General features: G+C 35.3%; 1 protein-coding gene across 1 annotated transcript in view; it reads right to left on the bottom strand.

Moving 5' to 3' along the window:
- Positions 1 to 9,509: 9,509 nt before the first annotated feature.
- ROBO2 (roundabout guidance receptor 2) overlaps positions 9,510 to 22,173 on the bottom strand; it is a gene marked incomplete at both ends in the record, with an annotated part of 484,272 nt that continues 471,608 nt past the window's right edge. The window contains 4 exons of the mRNA XM_080919232.1: positions 9,510 to 9,745; positions 11,420 to 11,692; positions 17,660 to 17,833; positions 20,030 to 20,212. Of these exons, the coding sequence (XP_080775358.1) occupies positions 9,510 to 9,745; positions 11,420 to 11,692; positions 17,660 to 17,833; positions 20,030 to 20,212 (866 nt within the window). The remainder of the gene's footprint in view (positions 9,746 to 11,419; positions 11,693 to 17,659; positions 17,834 to 20,029; positions 20,213 to 22,173) is intronic.

Here is a 22,173-nt window from a genome sequence, read left to right as displayed (position 1 = left end):
ACATACACACACATACACACACACACACACACACACACACACACACACACATACACACACACACACACACACACACACACACACACACACACACTTTCTCCCACCCCCACTTTTTTTCTCTCTCTCTTTCTCTCTCTTTCTCCTTTCTCTCTCTCTCTCTCTCTCTCACCCATGAAACCTGTTGGTCAATTACTGTATATGAAGTCTGCCTGCAGTGTGGTTGATATATTCAGTCACTATACATTCTCCCCCTCTCAGAATACACTAATTGAACATATTTTCTTGGATAGTGGTAAAAATATGTGTCCACTTCCCTTTCTCAGTGTGGGAATTTTATTTGGCTTCATTTTTTACAGGTCTTGCTCCTGTGTCTCAGTTCGTGTGAATCCATTTGCACATTGAACCTGTGATGTTAGTTATGGAAGGTGCTGTTGGACTAGAGTCATACAACACTGCTTGCTCTGGCCCTTCTTTCTGTAGGAATGCGTCTATTTGTATGTATATGTGTATATTTGTATATATATATGTGCATGTATAAATGTAAACATTTGTGTTTTAACTTTATTCCTTGATTATGTCATACATTGTAAAGATGATGTTTATTTTCCATTAAATATTGTAAGAATATATACAACATATTTTCAATTTGAATATCATCGACAAAAATACCTCTTTAGCCTCACTGTACATTTTAAACATCTTCTGAATTCTGGAAACTAGAAACAAATATGCTCTAACATGAGTATATATCACATTAATGGAGCTTGTATAATTTAACCACATTTATAATGGGCTCAAGGGAAATTGCAACACCGTTTCATTTTGCACCATGGAGGACCTCTCCTCTTCCTTCTTTTGAAATTGTCTGGTAAAATCAGCAAGGAGGTGCATACTTACTACAGAAGTCCTAGTCTCTCTTTTCTAAAGTTCATGTCTCATTACTCTCTGCACCTCTATCCTTATGCTGATTCCACTTCTACGACTCATAATTTCATCACAGTAATATTTACCAGTATCCTTTTCTCCCAAATCATACTCATTTGAAGATTTTAAATCTAATTTGCACTAATCAGTTGTTATTATAACAATTTGGTAAATTCAAGGACATATACCTGCAATTCTACGTGTATTTCTTATCCCATCATTTTTTTTTTTTTTTTTTTTTTTTACTCATGGACAGTAATATTCCATGTGATTATAACCCTCCATTTTCTCTCCTATGCTTTTGCATTTATAAATTTCTGAGTATTCCGATTTCTGCCACTACTAAATTGCTCTCTTTCAAATTTTATTGAGGCTTAGCTGTATTTATCTTGCTGAGGTAACATTCCAGTCCTAATTTTTATGCTGCAGAGTATTATTTTTAGCAAAGTTCCACTTGACATAGAATCTGAGAATAATGAGACATTAGTCTTAAAATATCATTCTGGGGAAGCTGTGAGTTGAGCTTAGTGAAAAATAATGGGTGTACTTCATTAACGGAACTACAGCATAATGATCTTAAAAGTCAATAGTATTCAAAAAGATACTGGATGGCCTAGCTCTGGTTAAAGCAATAAACATCTGTGTCAAGTCTAGAAACAACTTAAAGTTATGTTTCCACTGAGTTCGATTCCTTATGATCTCCACAGAATGGCTGATAGGTACGTGTTTTCTTCTCTTCTCATGTCTTAGTGCTCGCTTTAAAATAAAGAATAGTAAATCATGCCATACAAAGGGTGTTGCCCTGGTAACTAAAGTAGAGGTCTGCAATTATCACGATAGCTTTCTGAGCCTGGTACAAAGTGGAGCTTTACCAGCATATTTCTTCCTCTTTGTTTGGGAAATTTTAAATTCTTTTACCCTCTCCCTGTGAAATTTCACATAGCCTTGGTTGGATTACAGGTTCAGCTTCCTTTCTTCCAATAAGAACCTGTTGACCAAGCACCTTAGATTCCTGGCATGTCTTCCCATACTAATGAGGTATTTCAGTATCTTAGCCTTTAAACAATGGCCTTTGACCACCTGCTTTCCCAAATTATATAACCCTTGATTCCCTCTGATTAAAGATGAACTCTCTCCTGAAACTGATGCTGGAGATAAGCCCATTATTCCTACTGTACTCATGGGCATTCTGAAAACCTGTTCATCAGTTCTACTCTCTTCTTCTGCATGGGCTGTTGGCCAATGACCCTGGGAAGAAGGGAAACCCACAACTGGGTGCCTTTGGCACTCAAGGGTGACATCTAGGGCCATAAACTATAAGGGAGTTTCAAGGAGATTGTTTTTCAAAGTGTCATGAGGTTCTTGAAAATAAAGAATTTATAGTCATGGAAAATGAACACCATCACAGGTGAGGTAGCTCAGTAGGAAATGAGCACTTGCTGTCAAATCTCACAACCCAAGTTTGATCTTTGAAGCTACATGGTAGAAGGAGAGAGTTGGCTCTTCAGGTTGGTTTCTGTTCTCTATGTATATGCCATGTCACATACACACATGCACATATGCACACACTCATTTACACATGTATGCAAACATGTGTGCACATACAAATGTAATATTTAATTATTTTTTTAGAAAAACATTTGAATGGCATAATTGAATGCCATCATAAAGATGTCAAAGAGTATAGAAATATCTTTTCATGTTCAACCATGGAGCTTCAACTCCTTGTGTCCCTTATTTATAAATATTTACTAATAAAGCAGAGACTATGTTGAGAATGACCAGGCACATGGATAATATGAAGGTTGTAGGAGATGTGAATAAAGTTGGCATAGTTTATTGCTTGGAAATGTATCTGAAAGCTTTATTTATTGTTCTTTTCTCTTAGCATAAATCATTAATTAAATGATGCTTTCCTAGAAACCAGGCCAAGATTTAACAGAAGATATTAATCTACTTCTGAAGACAAAGGTACTTTTTTTTTTTTCACTATTTCTCTTTTCGAATTGAATGAGTAAGCAAAAGAGCCAGACTAGTCAGGTGCAAATTACTGAAAAATATTGCCTAGAAAAACACCAGAATAAATTGTCTAAACAATGTTGCCTTTTACCTAAAGGCTTTATATAGCAAGGCATGCTATTTTGCCAAAGGGTGCTGTGGTGCTACTCTCACAGGGTAATGACAGTTGCAGTGGTCTGAGATAAATGTAGCTTTAGCTCAAGGTCATAGACTGAGTGCAGTATCTTTCTCTGTGATACAATGCACACATTCAAATATATAACATATAAATTAGGCATATATATCAAACATCATATGCATGAGTATATTATTATATACCTAGGTAATATCAGATATCTTGGAAATACACAATCTTGAATACACACACACACACACACACATGCATGTGCACACACACACATACACACACACACACACACACACACATGTTCTTTCTTAATCATCTACAAGAAAAACAAAATAAGTAGACTAGGTAATCAAAAGGCTTGGTACAATCCTGATTTGTCTTAAATAATATGTATTGCTAATAGCACTAAATACATATATGATATACCTATCACCCAATACTTTCAATTTTGATGAGGCAGAAGGCTATACTTATAGCATGAGAGTGTGTGTTTGTGTACCTCGAACCTATTAGCTAATCTTTTAAGCTTATCTTTCATTTTTGGTGCTTAAAATTTATTTCTTGTTAGGATTTGGCTTTATTTCACATTTCTTCTGGAAAGTAAAATTTCACTTTAGATGTGCTATACCCTGATAAAAAGAAAACAAAGTTTGTTTCCATGAATTGAATTATACAATACTCTCTTTTGTGTGTGTGCTTTCTTGTAACCCTTGCATATATATCTTTTTCAATTAGTATCTACAATAATTGTGGCCCAATATTCATATTTCTTTTTCCAATTAAAATATGGATCAGAAGTGCTAAGTAGGAAATAATGTTGACTAGGTAGTCATGATTAAAAGACAGCAGTAAAGGCTACAAGTACTTAAGACTATATATACTACTCTGTCAGTACGATGCCCACAGTGAAGTTTAGATAGGCAGTAAACTGAAGGAAAGGATATGACCATCAGTATTACACACCACAGGGTATATACTCTCTCAATACTGTTGCACATTTTCCTTGTCTTAAAGTTTTTTTTTTATAGTAGATATTCAACAACACAATGGCGAATTTCTCATCTTTCCATCTTAAACAATCATGTAACTGGTATATTTTGTTTTTGACTTACATATACACATACTTTTATTTTACTGTATACATTATTTATAATTATTCTCATAGTAGTGAATTCCTTCCTTATTTAAGTAAAATACATGGAACTAAATTACATGGTCCTTTTATTATGTGCTCCTTAAGATTTTTTAAGTGAGTGTTTTAGGGTTAAATGATTTTTTTCCAGTCTTTCTCTCTCTCTCTCTCTAATTGGTCATTATTTTAAGGAACACAAATACATGTTCTACCAGGGATGAGTCATTAACATCTTTTAAGCAAGCAAGCAAAACAAACAAGGGCCACTTGCTTCTAGTTGCTTTGACTTACATTTCAAAATAACTTAGAGTAATTCTGCTGGTCATATTCTTTCCTTCACTTTGCTGCCTATCTAAACTTCATTGTGGGTGTCGTGGGGACAGAGTAGTATATATAGTTTCAAGTACTTGTAGCCTTTACTGCTGTCTTTTAATCATGACTACCTAGTCAACATTATTTTCTACTTAGCACTTCTGATCCATATTTCAATTGGAAAAAGAAATATGAATATTGGGCTACAAAATTCTAAAAGTGACACAGAATCTATTTTTGGTTTGTTCACAGACAAAATTGTTTTACATAAATGGCCTTTTTTTTTTTTACAAAAGTGAAATGTGAATATATTTTTTATTTTTCCCAGTGAATACACAATACACGATTCTTTGACAATACTACAAATCAATTTTATGCCAATTTCTTTGCTGATCTAACAATATCAAATGAAACACATTGAGATTTGGGATACTGTTTGTTCACTCAAATAATCTACAGTGAAAATAATTCATCTATAAAACAAAGTATAAAAAGTCTATCCATGACCACAAAATCTATTATCTTGTAACATGTTAAAATCACAACAAATGCTCTTAAGGTTATGAGAGTAAAAATATTCATAAATTGCATGTCATTTAAAATTGTATGGTGTTTCATTTGAAGTACCCATTCAGAGAAAGCAATGCAAAAATAGTTTCACCTCTCAGATAATGTGGAAACCTGTGTCCCCCTTCCCCTTTTTCACAATATACAGAAGTAGTTGAACAAAATAACATTAGTAGTGAGTGTTGTGTTTCTGCATATCTTTAATACTGACAAGATCACTTTCTAGGAAAAGTGATCCTCAGCTGGGAGCTCATTGATATAAGTATTGTTTTTTCATCAATGAAAAAAAATTGCATAAATTTATTAAGTAGAACTTGGTTATGTTACATGAAATCACATATATCCTTGCAACTTAAATCCCCACTAAAAAATGGGATTTAAATATGTGGAGCATTAAGCTGTAACACAGAACATACTAAATCTGTTTTGTTAGTGGAAGTGTGTGTTTTGCAGGGCTTTACTCTGGTTGTGTTTACATTGCTTTTGACTGTCCCATATACTTGCTCCAAATCCTGGGAAGGAATCAATTACTTTTATAGCCCTGTAGTCTCTTAACTTACTCTTGGTAAAATGGTATGAAAAAGGGTAGGTGAACCCTGCGGTTTATCCTAGCATACCTGAGTTTGGGCACTGATATGTACATTCCATAAGGAGACTTTGCCCGTTCTGAAAGAGGCTGAGCTTGGGTCGGCCATGACTACACAGAGGTATTGCCTATGAGTAAAAGATGAGGTCTCATTTCCATCCACTTTCTTCTGATGGCTTTTGCACATTTCTGCTCAGGCCCACAGACAAGTATACTCAGTAGATTTCCAATCTCAGTCAATCAACTACAAGATGAAAAGAGATGGGGCTTTCATGAGGGAGGTATGTGTTCAGTAGTTAACAGTCTGAGGGTTGATGATGAATGGAGTTGTTCAGATACCTAGATGATGAAAGCTGTATTGCTGATCATATGCCTATGCCTGAATCCAATGTACCATAGCATGTTAGTTCATCTTTATAGTAGATATTGGATGCAAGATTTTGCAGTAATCACAGTCCATAATCTATATGGACACAATATAATTGCTTATGACAATCTGAATGACATGGTGCTATAACCTGGAATTGTTTTGTACGCCAACATGTGACTTATAGATACCATTTCTTATGATTTGGTTTGATAATCATTTGCAAACGTCAGTCATCATACCTATGATACGCTAAAGTTTTACACTAAATTATATTATTCTTAAACATACAGTAAAAACACAACTAAAATATATCTTAAAAGATCCTATGCTTTTAAATAGAGGTCGTGAAATAAGGACTGGTATAAATGAAAAGTTAAATTCATCACAACGTAGAATTGACAATAGTTACATAAAACTTTTCTTTCCCCCACAGAAACTGTTCAGGTTTTCCTGTGTCCTTGTACCAGAGACGTTACACTTCAATAAAATTCAGGCACTGGTGGTAGAAGGTCGTTAAAGGATATGTCAGAAATTTCTGCTACTTCAGTAAAGTTAAGTATCTAGCTCTGAGAACATTTTGGAACCCATGAAGTAAATCAAATTCCATGCTTGCCTATGAAGAAGGACTCTTGGAACCATGTGCTTGCATTATCCGTTTCATACGATAATGTCACCTGAACTGACATCTGAACCAATAATGCACAGTATATACTGTCAATGTAAATATCCCCTATTGGAAATGCAATATATTGACCATCGCACTGAATATTTTTCAAGGTACCCTCTATTGAATACATCATAAGAAAAAAATAATTAAAAATACTGGATGAAGTAGAATTTGAGCTTGTGTAAGCAGCACATGGGAAAATATCATAAGTGGTCATTTCAGGAATGCTATCATCTACGTGACTTACATACATGTACAGTAGCTAACATACATTTCAAAATCACATTTATTTTGAGCATCCAGAAGTGATGTTCAGGAACTCCTTGTTCTCAAAGTCGTGAAAACAAATGAGGCAGGACACTGTTATTAATGTCCACTTACAAGATCTGGTTTTATTTAAAAAGTGTATAAACATGCATTTTTCCCTCCCTTTTGACTGTTCTTTCCAATTTACTCATTCAAAATGGGTCAAACCAATTTTAGTTGGTAGCCAATTTTTAAGAATGTACCAGAAAATATTGAGTCCAATAAATCTACTACCTGGAAACGGAACATATTTTGAGCACTGCCTTTAAGCACTTATAACTTGGGTATACATCTGGTGGCATCAACTTCACGTTTTAATCAAAAGAAACACAAAACTGTATGTAGAATGCATTTGTTTGCTTTTTTTTTCTTTTTAAAGAAATGCACTGAGGTGATGTGGCTTCATCCTCCAATATACTGTACATGTATTAGAAAGATGAACAGGATATTGCAAATGAGCTCATATTCAAGAGTAGCCGAATATGCCCTAATACTAAGTTGCTTCTTTAACTGTTTGCTAGAATTCCTAGAGTTCATTTTCTTCATTTCTTTGGGGAAACTCCATGTTATAGTCTGACTCAAAGAGTTGGAGAGATTAATTATGGTAATTGAAAACTGCTGATTTTTTTTAAAGCTGCTATATAAATACAGATCTCTTGGAAGGCCATGATTTAATTTTGCTCATTGTAATTCGAAGATGGGTTAATTACAATGGCAAGTAAAGTTGATTCTAAATAAAACTTTAATAATATTTTTAAAGCAAGTTAGTACATCTTTGCTACCACCATACTTCATTACATATTCTGTCTAGAATTAAAGCCCCTTCTTTTGACCCCTGCTCTAGTCAACAGCATCCATCTTTCTGCTTCTTAAAATTGACTCAATATCTGATGTTTCAAGAAGACTTTGCCAACACCATCATTCCTTCTCATCTTCCTATTTCTACACCCCCAACTGAAAACCATCTAATGGGATTGGTTACACCAGCATTATCCAACCTAACTTACAGTACAGAAAACTCCCTTCACATTCAATCCTTTCTTCATGTCATGAGGAGTAGAGATTTGTGCTTATCACCAAATAAAATCGCAGTGCAAAAATTTAAACATAAAAAGTTACACAATTAAAAGTTAATATATGGCACCACAGCCCATTAATTCACATATAGTACAACAGACGAATAAAAACAGACAATAGTACGAACAGAGTTAAAAAGAGTGAGCTTGCATAGCAATGCACAAAAGAAATTATATACAGAGGAAAATCCTTTTCTTCCTGGTGGGCGAGTTTTGCTTTCTTTCTTTTTCTTCTATACTCCTGACAAGAAAGAGTTAAGGTGGGTGGTGTAAGTAAGAGAAGAACACAAGAAAATAACTGTGGGGTATGTGTGGCTGTGTGTCTTTACATTGCATTTACAGTTTTTTTTTTAATAGTACATAAATAAAGAAATTGTTCATTGCACTGTTAAATGTTATCACTTCCGTGAGTTTGGACCTGAAGGTCCTCAGAGCATCTTTGTATGTCCTCTCTCAGTTACTCTGCAAAAGAGAAGAAAAAGTTATAAACATGGCTTCCTCACATGTTAAATACTTCTCTATCCTGACCATCAATAAATTCAAAGCAAATAGAGAGTAATGAAATTTTCGCAGCTAAATAATGAAAAATTTGCATCTGTGAGATTTAATAATTTCCTTCAAAGGCTGTTGGGGAAATGGAAGCTCCAGGGAGCTTGTAGACATGGGATGCACAGAAAGGCTTTCCTAAAGTACTCATCAGGCTACAGATACCACAAAGTAAATTACAAAAGAATCAAAATGTATGTGAGTCAAAGTGAAAGTTATAAACAAACCATGATAGCAAACTTAGCAGTAGCCAATAATTTAGATTCACAGGGAACTCCAGTTTTGTAAGTAGTATACCATCTTCACAGGATGAACTAGCTCTCAACACCGATATGACTCCACTAGTAAACTGACATTACACATAAGAAAGTAGATTTACAAAGAATTAACATTTGTTTTATTTTACTGAAATATAAGAATAAAATAACAACTAACTCAAGTAGAAGGATTTTCTAAAAAGGTCCATAAAAGCTACTAAGAGTGGTAAGAACATACAATTTTTTAAAAATATCAGGATTAAGACATAGACAGTACATTTAGCTCCAATCACAATAACTAACCAAAATTCTCAGTTTGGCAGTCTGCTTCCTTTTCTCTATTTCACTCAGTTTTAGAGGGTGAAGAACTCTTTGCCAAATAAATTATATTACTGTAAGAATTAAGGCTAATTATTTACATTAAAAGAATTTTATACACTTTAAATCAACTTGAAATACCAGTGAATTGTTAGCAACATAGACTGTTCTAAACAGTTATCCTGAAACTTAGAGCCAATCTTGAGTAACATGATTGGACCAGATTTTCTTAGCAGAGATACACTTTTACCACTCAGCTTATTTAAATATAAAGATCCCATTAGCCCACTATTTTATCTGAATCACGAGAGCTTTTGAAAGGAATCAAAGAACTTACACAATTCACCTGAAAACTGTCCTTGACTATTTGAGCCCACATATCCAATGTCGAGAAGGTCATTGGCATTCCGCTGGTGGCTGCCCCTTAGCACATCGGCCTTCCGAGGACCAGTGGACCCTTTAGAGGAGGCTGTTCCGGATGAGCTGTGCCCACCTGGGGATGGGAAGCTGGGCTTGCTGTAGGGTACCAGGGACTCCTCTGAAAAGGAAAACCAAAAATAAAGGTCTGCATTGAACAGCAACACAGGTGCCAAACACAGACCCAACCCTGATAGATAATTGGATCATTTCTTTCTCCAGCAATGTGGGAAGTGAGAAGTTTAATCTGTACTGGATATTGAAGTGGCCACATGCAGGCAACTTTTCGACGACACACACTGACTGGACTAAATCAAGAGAGATTTGTGGGCAAGTAGAACATAGTGTTTGCAAGGCCATAAAGTCATTGTTGTAGAGCTGCTGAAGCGAAACATGGTTTGTGTAACAAAAAACAATGTCTGAGAAATTTATTCGGAAGTCAGTGAAGGTCAATTTAATTTTTCCCAGTATTACCAAGGAACAACGATTTTTTTAGTTTAAATTATGTAAATATTTCCTCAATCAGCTTAGAAATAGAATTATAGATTACAGATATAGACTTAGATTAGAATGTATATAGAGATTAAATAAGCGTTCTAAATTTTTGATATTCCTTGGGTCAGAAATCCATTATGTGTAAAAGTTCTGCATTTCAATTAAAAGAGAACAAAACACTAATTATAATGTATTAGCATTCCTCTTAAATAGTCTCTCCAAAAATATAAATTGTGTTATAATCCATTTGTTCATACTCAGGTCTCTATTTTATTTCAGTCATACTCCCAGGTGCCATTCCTTCCACATCCACTACTGTTTCTTTCAATTTTCTTGATATATGTTGTGATTAATTGAATGAAACTTGTGGATTGTATCTATCAGTTCCCTCCTAGGATAGTATTTAATGAGACAGGTCACATAGTGTTTTGTAAGAGCTGATAACATTCCAATATGTCTTAGAAGATCTACATATTACTATTGTCATTCCTGGTCCTTTGAAAATATAAATTTGAAAAAAACAAACCTAAGATTTTAACATCACATGGTGAAGATGAAGAAAATGCATAGGATGAGAAGAAACCTAGACATGACTCAGTACAAATGGATATAGATTCTATAAAAGGATGCTGTTCTGAAGTGTGTCCATGTGTTCACGTCCAGTAGACACTAATCAAGGGTGAATGCTCCCCAAACCATATACTTTTGCAACAGATTTACCTCTCCACCAAATAATCTATAGGCAGGAATTGTGAAGTTTATATTATCAGACTTCCAGGAAATTTTTCCTTATAAAATAAGACATCTTCCCATTCAAGTGTTAACACGAAACTTCATTTAGTCATATGAAGAACATACCAGCTCATTTCTACATTTTCTAAATTTGGGATAAGTGATTGTACATCTCTCTACAGTTTTGTGAAAAATTCTCTTTCTGAAAGATCTTAACTCCCTTTCAAATGACTGGCTACTTCAACTGGTCAGCTACAAGTTGTATGACACAAAATGAGAAATGAATGTACTTAGAAAAAACTCAATATAGATATCAAAGGATAAAAATATAAGTTTTTTGAGCACTCCAGTTGAAACCTGAAGGATTCTAAGTTCAAAGACCTTATATAGGGTTAACGGGTGGAATAGGCCTCCACTGAATGTGTGCTGTTAAGCTCTTTGGAAGAACTTCAGTTTGACCTTATTGGAGGCAAATCCAGATGCCCTTAAAACAGTTGCCATTCCTACTACCCAGTAAGAAAAAAAAAGTGATAACAGTCACACTTTTGGGGGACTGTGCAGCACACACCTGATCCAACCCCTTGTTTGTATGGGGCTTTCCGTGTTTCTTCTTGGCGCTCTGTAGAGTTTATCCAGTCCTGGGTTTGACGCTGCCACTCTAGAGCAGTTTTAGCTGGACAATCCAATGAGCTCTTTGTGTCTTCTAAGTTGGCTGCTTGTTGTCTCTCTAGAGAGCTTCCTTTTCTTTCTGTTGAGTTTTCCACGTTACCAGAGTGTTGGCTCAGGCCTATCTGCTGCCTTAAACCCTGACCTGGTGGGGGATCTGGTGGTGGGGGAAGATCTAAAAATTTTGAATAATGTTTAGAATGGACTAAGATTTAATGAAAAATACAAGTTTAATTTCAAGTTGAAAAAAAATGAGAAAAACAAATAACAAAAACAACCCCCCACCAAAAAAACTGAAAAATAAATACAAAAACAAAACAAAACAAAAAAAAAAAAAAAACAAAAAACAAAAGCAAAAACAAAAACCCTGCCCTCCTATAAGTCTCATCCATGCAAAAGGTTGTGGATAATAAAAGTCAATGACTATTCAAAATGCATGTTATTGATTTGTCTTCTACATTCTTGCCATTTCATCTTTGAGATAAAATTGACACTCTTCATATTCTGTCCAAAAGGGAGCATATTTTCAACAGCAAAGTATAGGGGCTGGCATTCCGGGTAAAAGACAGTTTGTGATTTATCTTCACTCTCTGCCATTTCAAGGTAAAAATACTATGAGGGGAAAAAAATCACTACAGATCTGGCCACCATGCTTGTAATCACCAGTGGGAGCAATAGTGCTCTTAGAGAGCACCACAGGAAAGATCATGCTCTGTAAATAAGGGACCACAGGCCATGTCATACACAACATTTGGCTGTCTCTGCACTCCTGTGGGCCACACTGAGCACCAGTCACAGGGTTAAGCTAACATTATTAACTACAATCAACAGTTGCCTGACAAGCGATCCTGCTAATGAGTTACAACTAATGTACTCTAATCTTCCCTTGTATTAATTTTAACAAGTGATAACCAATAGCAGAGCATGCATTGAATATGTTGTGTGTTCAGTAGTGTAGACAGTGTCTTGTGGAAATTTGAGATGCGCCTGAAAAGTTTTTGAAAAACTGTTTACAGGTGATTCAACAAGTCCAGAGTGGTTTGACTGATCTGAAAGGGCTTTTAAAAATTAATCTTTGGAAAGGAAGAAAACATAAGTTGGAAATGAGCTACCTTTTCGTTTTCCTTTGCTAACTCTTCAGATACTCATGTTTATATTGTGAATGCCTTTAATTATGAGATTACACTTAATTTATATGTTTCTGATATTATTTCTGAAGTGGCACGGTTAAGGACTTTGAATTCTTCTAACCATCCCTTTGTATCATTATCATGTGATATTTTTTAACAAGATACTATAAATTTCATGGGTTATCTTTAGATTAGACAATTATATTACTTATTTATGAAATTCATACATCATGAAATACACATTTATTAAATGAATTAAGGATATTTTACTCGATGCGGGCAATTACTTCTCATTCCATTTTTATAAACATGTTTTATAAAATAATACTTTTTTAAATTAGAAAGATAAAGTTAATGCTTTGTACATAAGAAGCCAATTCCTTTAAAAATAAAAAACTCAAGTTTTCGCTTTTAAAAGCTTTATCCTTCTTTTTATGAGCAAAATAGTATCATCCATTAGTAGGATGTTACTGGCTTGTTGAGTATATGTTCTTGGCTTTCCTAGTTGAAGTAGTATTCTCAGCTCTTATGAGTGTTTTCTTGTTAGATTAAGAGCTGCTAATCTTTGATGAGAAAACAGATGAGATGCTGTCTGGATGGCATTTGTAATATTTCTTCCAAAATGAAGATTAATGCATTAATATGCTATCTGTTTGCACGGTAATCTAGTGAGTTTGGTGTTTCCTTTATATTTAATACTGGCCTCCTTTGCTGTCTGTTTTATGAATGCAAATTAATTATTTCATTTGAGTTATTGGGCTTAGTCTATCAGTGAGGGGAAAGGATTGTATTGAATTCTAAAATAACATATCTTGTCATTGATTTTTGTTCACCATCTGAGCTGCTTAATTTCTAGAATGGCCAAAATGGCATTTGCTTATGGTAGCTAAAATTCTGATGCCTATTTAATTTGACTTGAAATTATATAGCTTGGTAATTGTATAATATCCTTGGAGATTTTTATCTTCTAAGAATAAAGGATATTGCATGCACATTGAAATAAACTGGAAAGAGATGGAATTACAAATGACTGTGGAAAAAATAAAACTATATAACTCAATGCATTTACTTAAATTAAATTTATTATTCAATTCTTTGTGGAATTATTTTAACTAAGTCAATTCACTGGAGTATCTCACTGGCCCACTGTGGGCTAGCTATTGTCAATCAATGACAGTCCAATGGCATAGGTACCTTATAATTCTCATTTATTTTTCAGGTAAGTGAATGGGGGTCGATGGGGATGAATGAGGATGGAGCATAAAGCAATCAAGCATCTCCAGCCTGAATCTCTTTTTTCCGAAGACCCAACTTATGTAACTGTGTCCACAGCAACCAGCTGAGCCCAGCTCAGAAGTTTACACACAGCTTTGCATCATCATATATAGACTTAGGCTTCTACTGTTGTGTTTCTACTGCTCAGGAGCAGTTTCATTCTACACTTTCACCCAAACTCTGTAATCCCCTTTGGATTGTTTGCTTTGTGGAATATATTAACTTACATTTACAAATCCCATTAGTTCTATCCCCAATATTGTACGGTTCTTATTGATTTCTTCCATTGGTTGATTGAGGGTGTCATGAAGTACCCCCATTTATTGTTTCTATGATCTCCAACTGTCTATTTTTTATGCTTTTGGGCCACTTATTCTTGCCTATACACAATCTAGACTGACATTTTGGTATTAAAAAATATAAGATTCTGCTATTCTCTTACCTTAAAAATACACTAACATAATTACACACACACACACACACACACACACACACACACACACACACACCCACTTCCAGGAATTTTCCACCATAAAAGAGCAGGGTAGTTTCTTAGCATAAAGGTACTTAAATGTTTCTACTTTCTTGCTTGCCTGGCATCATACTCCATCTTGTTTTTCTATCTGCTCTAGTCATAGTCTTGCTTTCCACTAAGAAATATCAAATAGCAGCAGGTTTTTAGTTGAGCATATCAGCTCCTAGGATGACCTTTTCCTTTAACAAAAACATTGTTCTTTTACTTATATTCTTCCTGCCTTTCATCATATTCATGTTGCTGCTGAGGATTTCCTTGATAACCCTACATTAAAACTCTACCTCTAAAATACTTTACAATTTTGATTGTTTCTACCCATGGCAACAATCACCTTTAGCACCTTTAGGTCTGACCTCAGTTTATTGACTGGAATATAAGCTCCAGGAGACTGAAAGATAATATCTATAATATATGCTCACTAAATATTTATGGGCAGTAACCAATGAGCTCGTGAATTTTCAGAAAGCTATATTGTGGCAGATATAGAGAAGAAATCTTTGTTGTAACTTGTAATTAAAGACTAGGTCAAAGACAATACAGTTTAAGAGAAGATAATCTCAGAAGAACTTATTGAGGGGAAACTGTCTACCATCTTTGGTCCAGAATTGGCCAGGCTATTTCTTTCAAGGATACCTGACTTGGATTCAACAACCCCTGCTTAGAAGAAATAGTTTATAAGAGAAACAAGCATGATCATAAATGTGTATGGGCTTTTACATTGCTTTTGGGAGAAAAACTGGCATTCCTTATTTATTATTTTATATTCTTCTCAGTGGATACCTAGAAAATTTCTTCTATTCTTTAGAAGGTAACTTGACACATGGAAACAGTAGTATTGACAATGATTAAAAAATGTGATGTGCTACTTGGTACTAGGACATTCTACTATCAATAATAATCTGACATTCTAAATATTCATATAATGTTATGCCAAAATGCCTTTAAAAATCTGTAAATGTATCCCTCTTTTTTTAAAAAAAATAAAGTGGTAAGGAAAAAATGTACACACAAAATGAAATAAATAACTAGCTGAGAACAAATAATAATAACAATCTGCCATTCTATAATAGGAATCCACAAAGCCCAGCCTTCAAACCAATGGAACTGAGGACTAGATGGTATGGGTAAGCATGTAATATGGTGCTCTCTGAACATGAAGACTGGATTTTATTCCTCCAGCACCCACATATCCAGAAAACATAGGTTCTAGGACAAGCAGCTACAAAGCCAGACCTGGGAGGAGGGGAAAAGAGCTGGAGCCTGTTAGAAAGTCAGAGTGGACAAACACTGCGTTAACATCTGTTTCTTTAGCATTCATGTGCCCTGGAACCACTTCTCAAAGGAACAGAGAAAGCTGGAGAAATTGCAAACCCAAGAGACATTAAAGCAAACATGCTTGATGTTTGAGTCTCAGCATGATGATATTTAGAGGAAGTACAGAGATGGCGGATGGATTTCTTCCCACAAAATTAAGAATCGAAAGCAATACTATTTTCTAGCTAAGGTTTTGCCTGATCCTACTAAATCTGAGGCCCAAGGACTAGGTCTATTTCCCATCACCGAGATTAACTAGATTTCCGATCTGACTTACAGAAATGCAAAGAGGGTGGACTGTGCCTCTGATAATTACATCAGAACCAGAAGGTCATGTTTTAGGATATTGCCAAACGGTTCTAACCTTCATCTTGGCCAGGTCAATCCCCTTGATAGTCAGTAAAATGATCTCATGATAGATTTCAGAGGTCATAAGGAGGTGTTTTTGAGTAGTGGGAAGAAATTTTTCTCTGCATCTAAAGTTACAGGAAACACTAAAATATACTAAGTTGCAGAACATTGAAAAGGACTTTTAGAAGAAGTATATTTAGAAAATATGAGAAGTGAGTGAAAAGTACTATAACTAAGAGTACTGGGTTGGCATGATAAAATATAATCATGGCTAAGCATGTATGTCTTCCAGGAATATTGCTTCCGGAAGAGAGCAGTATTTAATGAAATGCTCAAGGATTAGATGCTATGTGTAAATAAAATGATTTAAATAAAACATTGTTGCTTACATCCAGCCACCAGTTCATCTGTCAATAAAGTCTTATTGACAATCATTCCCAGTAATATGTGTGGAGACTTGGTTTCCTGCAACCCCATCATCTAACATGAATTATTATATCCCAAGTATCTGAATTATATGTATGTGCCAACTAGCCCAGTTTATGGTTACATTTATAGGCTAACCAACCTACAGCTACATTTCTGTGGTAGCCACGCATTCTATACACTGAGACATACCCACGGTTACAGTTTTAAATTTGTTTCTCCATAGGTATACTCACATAAGTAGGAAGGGATTTAGGCCATAAACCCTATGCTCCCCAAAGTCAAAAGTATTTTTAATTTTGACATTAAGTGACAAACAAATATCGAGCCTTTCTTATGGGTAGAATCATTATGATGCTATGATTCATACACTGAAGTTTATCCTTGTGTTCATGGGTATGGTATTGTGAGTTGCAAACTTTTGTGAGGTCATTAGGTCATGAACTGGACTCATTGGCTGTTATGAAGAACACCAGAGAAACCCCTTCCATCATGTGAGATCACCAAATGAAGGTGCTGCCTATAGCCATAAAGAACTCTGTTAACAGACACCAAATGTTGCAAGTCCTAGACTTTAAAACTGAGAAATCAAATTTCTCCCTTTCAGTTTTTCTGTTGTCTGCAAGATTGAGATTACATATCACAGCACCTAGAAGAAAGAAATTCTTAAAATCAGCAGACTATGGCTGACTATTAGTTCTAAAATTTATGAACCCAAAACCTTACTTAAGCACTTCATGGTCTCCTCAAACCCAATGATTGTAAGTATTCTCACACACTTACTTACTGCACCTGCACTGACAATTTCCTTCCTCCACTTAACATGAGATGTTGTCGAGTTTAAGAAGAGATGAAACTTTGGAAAGTAGAATTCTAGATCTTTCTTGAGGCCCGATGATGATGATAATGATGATGATGATGATGATGATGATGATGATGGAGTTTCACATTATTGAAAAAGAGTGTGTTTTATTTAAACATGGCATGTGACTAAGTTTCTGAACTGGTAGGTTTTGAGGCAACGCCTAGTCTACAGTATCTCCTTTACTAACAGTTAGTGAGAACACAGAGAATATCTTATGAGGCGATGTAGTTAAGATGTGTAACCTACCATCTGGCATCCCTTCCCTCCGATGAGGTAACACTGGCTGTGGGTCCATCCGCCCTCCCTTGTGTTTTTTGGTGGGCCGAGGCCTCTGGCTTTGATTCTGCGCAGCACTGGTGTTACTGTCCGTAGAAAACGGGCTGGTGGGCCGCTGCCTTTGAGAGGAGGTAAAGGCTTTTCCTGAAACGAAAAGCAGGGGGACAGACATAGAGAAGGGCACTGTCAGACGTTATTTCCGTCTTGTGTCTCTGTTCTTACTAGACTACGTAGTGAATGTGCACACAGAAGTCATGTGAAGGACTAAAGCACTGCTGCATGTCTGCACCGAAGGCATGACCTGCTGCACACAATTTACCCAGTTTTTTAATAAGCTAAGACCCCATCCAACAAAAACACATTTTTAAGCAAATGAACCTGAAATAAATCCAGCAACCAAAAGCTTCCCATTGCTTGATCATAGTTTTTTTCAGTCTTGACAATCTTGGTAATGCTTTCATAAATCTATGCAAATGCATGCCACATTTACTTTTCAAAATGAGAAAAAAAGGTTGTTTTTTTTTTTTTTTTTTAAATTGAATTGTGTATTGTTTTATTTGAATAGTTAAATTTTAGTCTTAGAATCCTAAACACTGTTTTGGTGTTTTGGGTTGTAACATTTGAAATTTCACACAAAAGGTCTGCTAAGATGCATAAATAAAATTGACCTTACCACTTAATGTTCATACACAATGAATTCTATATTTCATCAGGATTAAGTAAGATCAGTGTAGAACATGGCACATTATGATCTCAGTGTAAAACCCAAAACGTGATATATATTTTCTGAGCAATATTATATTATCTTAAAGGCTTGGCATTCTGAATTTTAAAATGAAATATGCTATTTTCTTTTGGATAGTTGATAATATGTGCATGGAATTTATCCTGCAAAAGGGGGTCAGCTAATACATTTTCTACAATGCGTTATTTTAATACCAAGTTTATTCTTGTAAGAGAGGGCTGGTTTATGTGCACAAATTTATTCTCTTGTGCATATTTCCACTTCATACAAATTATCATATGTAGTTACATTTTCCTAAGCCAACTTGATATTGCTTAATGCTTTATTAGCGTTTAGCATGCATGGTTCTGGGGCACTTATGCCTTCTAATTTATTAGCCCCCTTTGCACCCTCTCCCTCCTTTGCCTACAGCGAATGCCACAAAAAGCACTCAGGCAACATAAAGATTCCAAATTTGCCTTGGGAAGCAAGAGAATTCAAATAACCAATCCTAATACAACATAGTTTAGTTTGGATGCTGCATAAAATTGAACCTTTGCAATGCCTGAGACATGCTTACATTTTGTTTGAAGAATATTTAATGCATATTAGAAAGAAGTAACAATGGGGAAGCTTATGAAAACATCCATGAGATTTTATAACATGAAAGTATAGCAGAGGTGCAAGGTTTTTTTTTTTTCATCACCATTTGAGTGTCTTTAAAATTGAAGCATGCATTTGATACTTCATTAGTTTATTTTGTTAAGACAACATAGGAAATGTGCACATTATCTTTTAATATATGCAGCTAAGAAGTACATATACAAATATAAGGGCACATAAATCATGCCAACGCTATTGTTTTCCCTTCACCCCCCACAAAAAACTCATTTACTTAAAAATTCCTAGAGTCAATAACACCTTGTGGCTTGAGATGCATGTAATAATTATGTAACTTGACTTTGATGCTATTATTTACTACTCTTTGAAGTCAAAATGAATTTAAAGAGCAGTGCACACATAGATATCTTAATGAACTCCCAGATGCATTTGACATATATTTAGTTAGCATCCTTTAAAACCAATAGTCAATTATTGTATTAAAATCTTAGTCAAACAATTAGGACCATCAGCCAAGTGAGATGTTAGATAGTCTTAGACCCATTCACCCCATGCTGAGGAAGCCTTCCCAGAAAGTGCCTCTGCAAGAAGAAATGGGAGAAAGGAAAGTAGTGGAGATAAAAGCTGGATAATTTTAATCGCCAGGTTCACTATTGATTTTGTGAGCATTTCGCAATGTGTGAGTTACTGAAAGTTTAATGACAATCTTAGTTGTGGCGTCTCTTTTTTGTAATATGAAAAGGAAGCAATTAACCAGCAGAGATATAAGAAAAAAGGGTGAAACGGTGCAAGGTGGTGAGTAGGAGCCTAATTTTGGCTCCAAAATATTAGCATCAAAAGCGAGTTCTGGTACCCAAGCATCTATCCAACTGTGTTCATGCATATTTTAAAAAGACTGCAGTTAGATTCACTGAGAAGAAAGAGCAGAAGGAAAGGTCAGTGTCTGGAGGACAGGTTTCTCTCATGCAAAGAGTGTTGACTTGGAGTCTACCAACCTGTTCTCGTAAGGCTGGTTCCATCCAGCCTAAAGCCAGCTTTATCTGCTGCTGCCACCAATGCTTGTGCAAAGCTGCCGCTGGCAAAGATGGAGCCATCTGAGGAGCTACCTACACTAGATCTATGACTAGAAAAGTTACGATCCTCATCAGATGCAGAGCCCCATCCATTTACCATTGAACCTAAAAACAAATGTAGTGGTCCAGTAAGTCGTAGATATCAGATAGCTCATCTGCTGTAACACATCATGACCCAGTTGGCTATTTCATGTCCTTGCTGTTTATCTTAAAGTTTCATTGTGAGTCCCTGACTCCACTGTCACCTATGTCCCCAACATTCTATGTAAGACAGAATGAAGGCCATTGAAAATCTATATCTGTTTGTATCCCATTGACAAAACACATACCAACTGGTCCAATTCTTAAATTAACTAGATTAACTCATGGTCATTTTCCCACAAGGATTGATATGCATCTTTAATGCTCTGTGCAGCAAGAAAGAACAATCTGACCGAAGCAATCTAGTGTATGTAAGCAGAAGGAATTGGTTCAAAAATTGTGTGAATCTATTTTAAATGTAGTTTAAAGACTCCATCACTTATATCAAGATTTTAAACTAAAGGTTATTCATTGAAAACAACAATAATTCATATATAAAATGACTGAACAACATAAAATCAACACAAAAACATAAAGAAAGCTGCATTTTACAGAATTTTCATTTATGACAATGCTGTTATATATTCTTTCATTTTAATTAGCTTAATAAATCCAGGTTTTTGAATGCAAAACGTTTTTTTAAAAATAATTAGTATAAAAATATGAGCCATAAGGTAGATTTTTCTGTGAAATGAAACACAGTATTAGTGGGGAAAAAAGCAACTTTATGTATAAATAAAATACTTTGAAAATAGTACAAGTCACATTTTCTTAAGGTTCTACAAAGCCAGTTTTAAATTTAAAATAAATCACAGTGGGAATTAAACCAACTATTTACTATAATTAATTTAATATTTACTTAAGTTGTTATATGATTAATTCATTATACAATAAACTACCAAATAGTGCTTACCCTAATATATTTAGAAAAAAGCATGTGTTTATGAAATCTGTCTTAGGTTTTTCTAAATAACACAGACATATATTTATGAGAAATAGGTGAAAATCAAATATGGTAGAGTTTTTGCTTTATTCTTAGGCTTTCATGAGAACAGTGTGGTTAAGTGTTTGAAGTACTTAAAGTTATCAGTGAACGGGTCAGTGACCCAGACATGTTCCTTCTGGAACAGAGAAAACAGAACTGGAAAGGAAGCTGATAATATCAGACTTCAAAATAGAATCAGGAGGAGCAGAGAGAGGCCGTTTGAACTCTAGATGTAAAAGCACAGGAACAAGGTCTTTAGATTCCAAACAAGTCTGCTTGACTTAGACCACTGCAAAGGAGCTAGGACAGATAACAGCATCAACAGAGCCTCCTCAGACAGACTCATCTCTGGGCTAAATTTACAGTCTAGGACCAATTGGCCATGATGAGAGAAAAAACGAGGCTGAGTTATATGTGCTTTGCCACGGGGAAGAAGAAAAATTCCAAAGCCGTCTAGGGACGGGTCACCAAAGACTGTTGAACCTCGCTGAGAGCAGGCTGAAGGAGTCTGACCTGCTGGCCGTTTCACTTTTATAATAGAAATATCTCTATTCTCTCCCACACACTTCATGGTTAATTCTCTGCCTAGTCTCTTTCTGGTACCTCCTCATCGCTGTCTCCTTACCATTAGTCTTCCTTATCATTGTCTAAAGGTCTTTCTCAAGAACTTACATACTTCCATTTCTCTGTTTACAGATCTTTAGACTGTCATTATAATCATCACAGTGGCATCCTATGCTTCTGAATCACTGTGTCCTCGTACTCAGGAGGCTTGCCTACCTCTGCAGTATTGTAGGCACCCCACACTATCTGCCACCAAATAAGCGTACTTCCTCAATTGCTACCACCGCTAATTTCTGCTGTCTAATGAAATCTTGGCCCTTTGTAGCTCTGATTCTCTAATACTTTCAGTTGGCTATTAAACTCAGACTCACCCTTTTTGTGGCAGAAATACTACAGAATAAAAGAGAATGTTGGTTTGATCCCTTTACAGTAAATG

Source organism: Micromys minutus, assembly GCF_963924665.1.
Source record: "Micromys minutus genome assembly, chromosome: 7".
NCBI classification, from domain to species: domain Eukaryota; kingdom Metazoa; phylum Chordata; class Mammalia; order Rodentia; family Muridae; genus Micromys; species Micromys minutus.
This window is presented reverse-complemented; position numbering and strand designations above follow the sequence as displayed.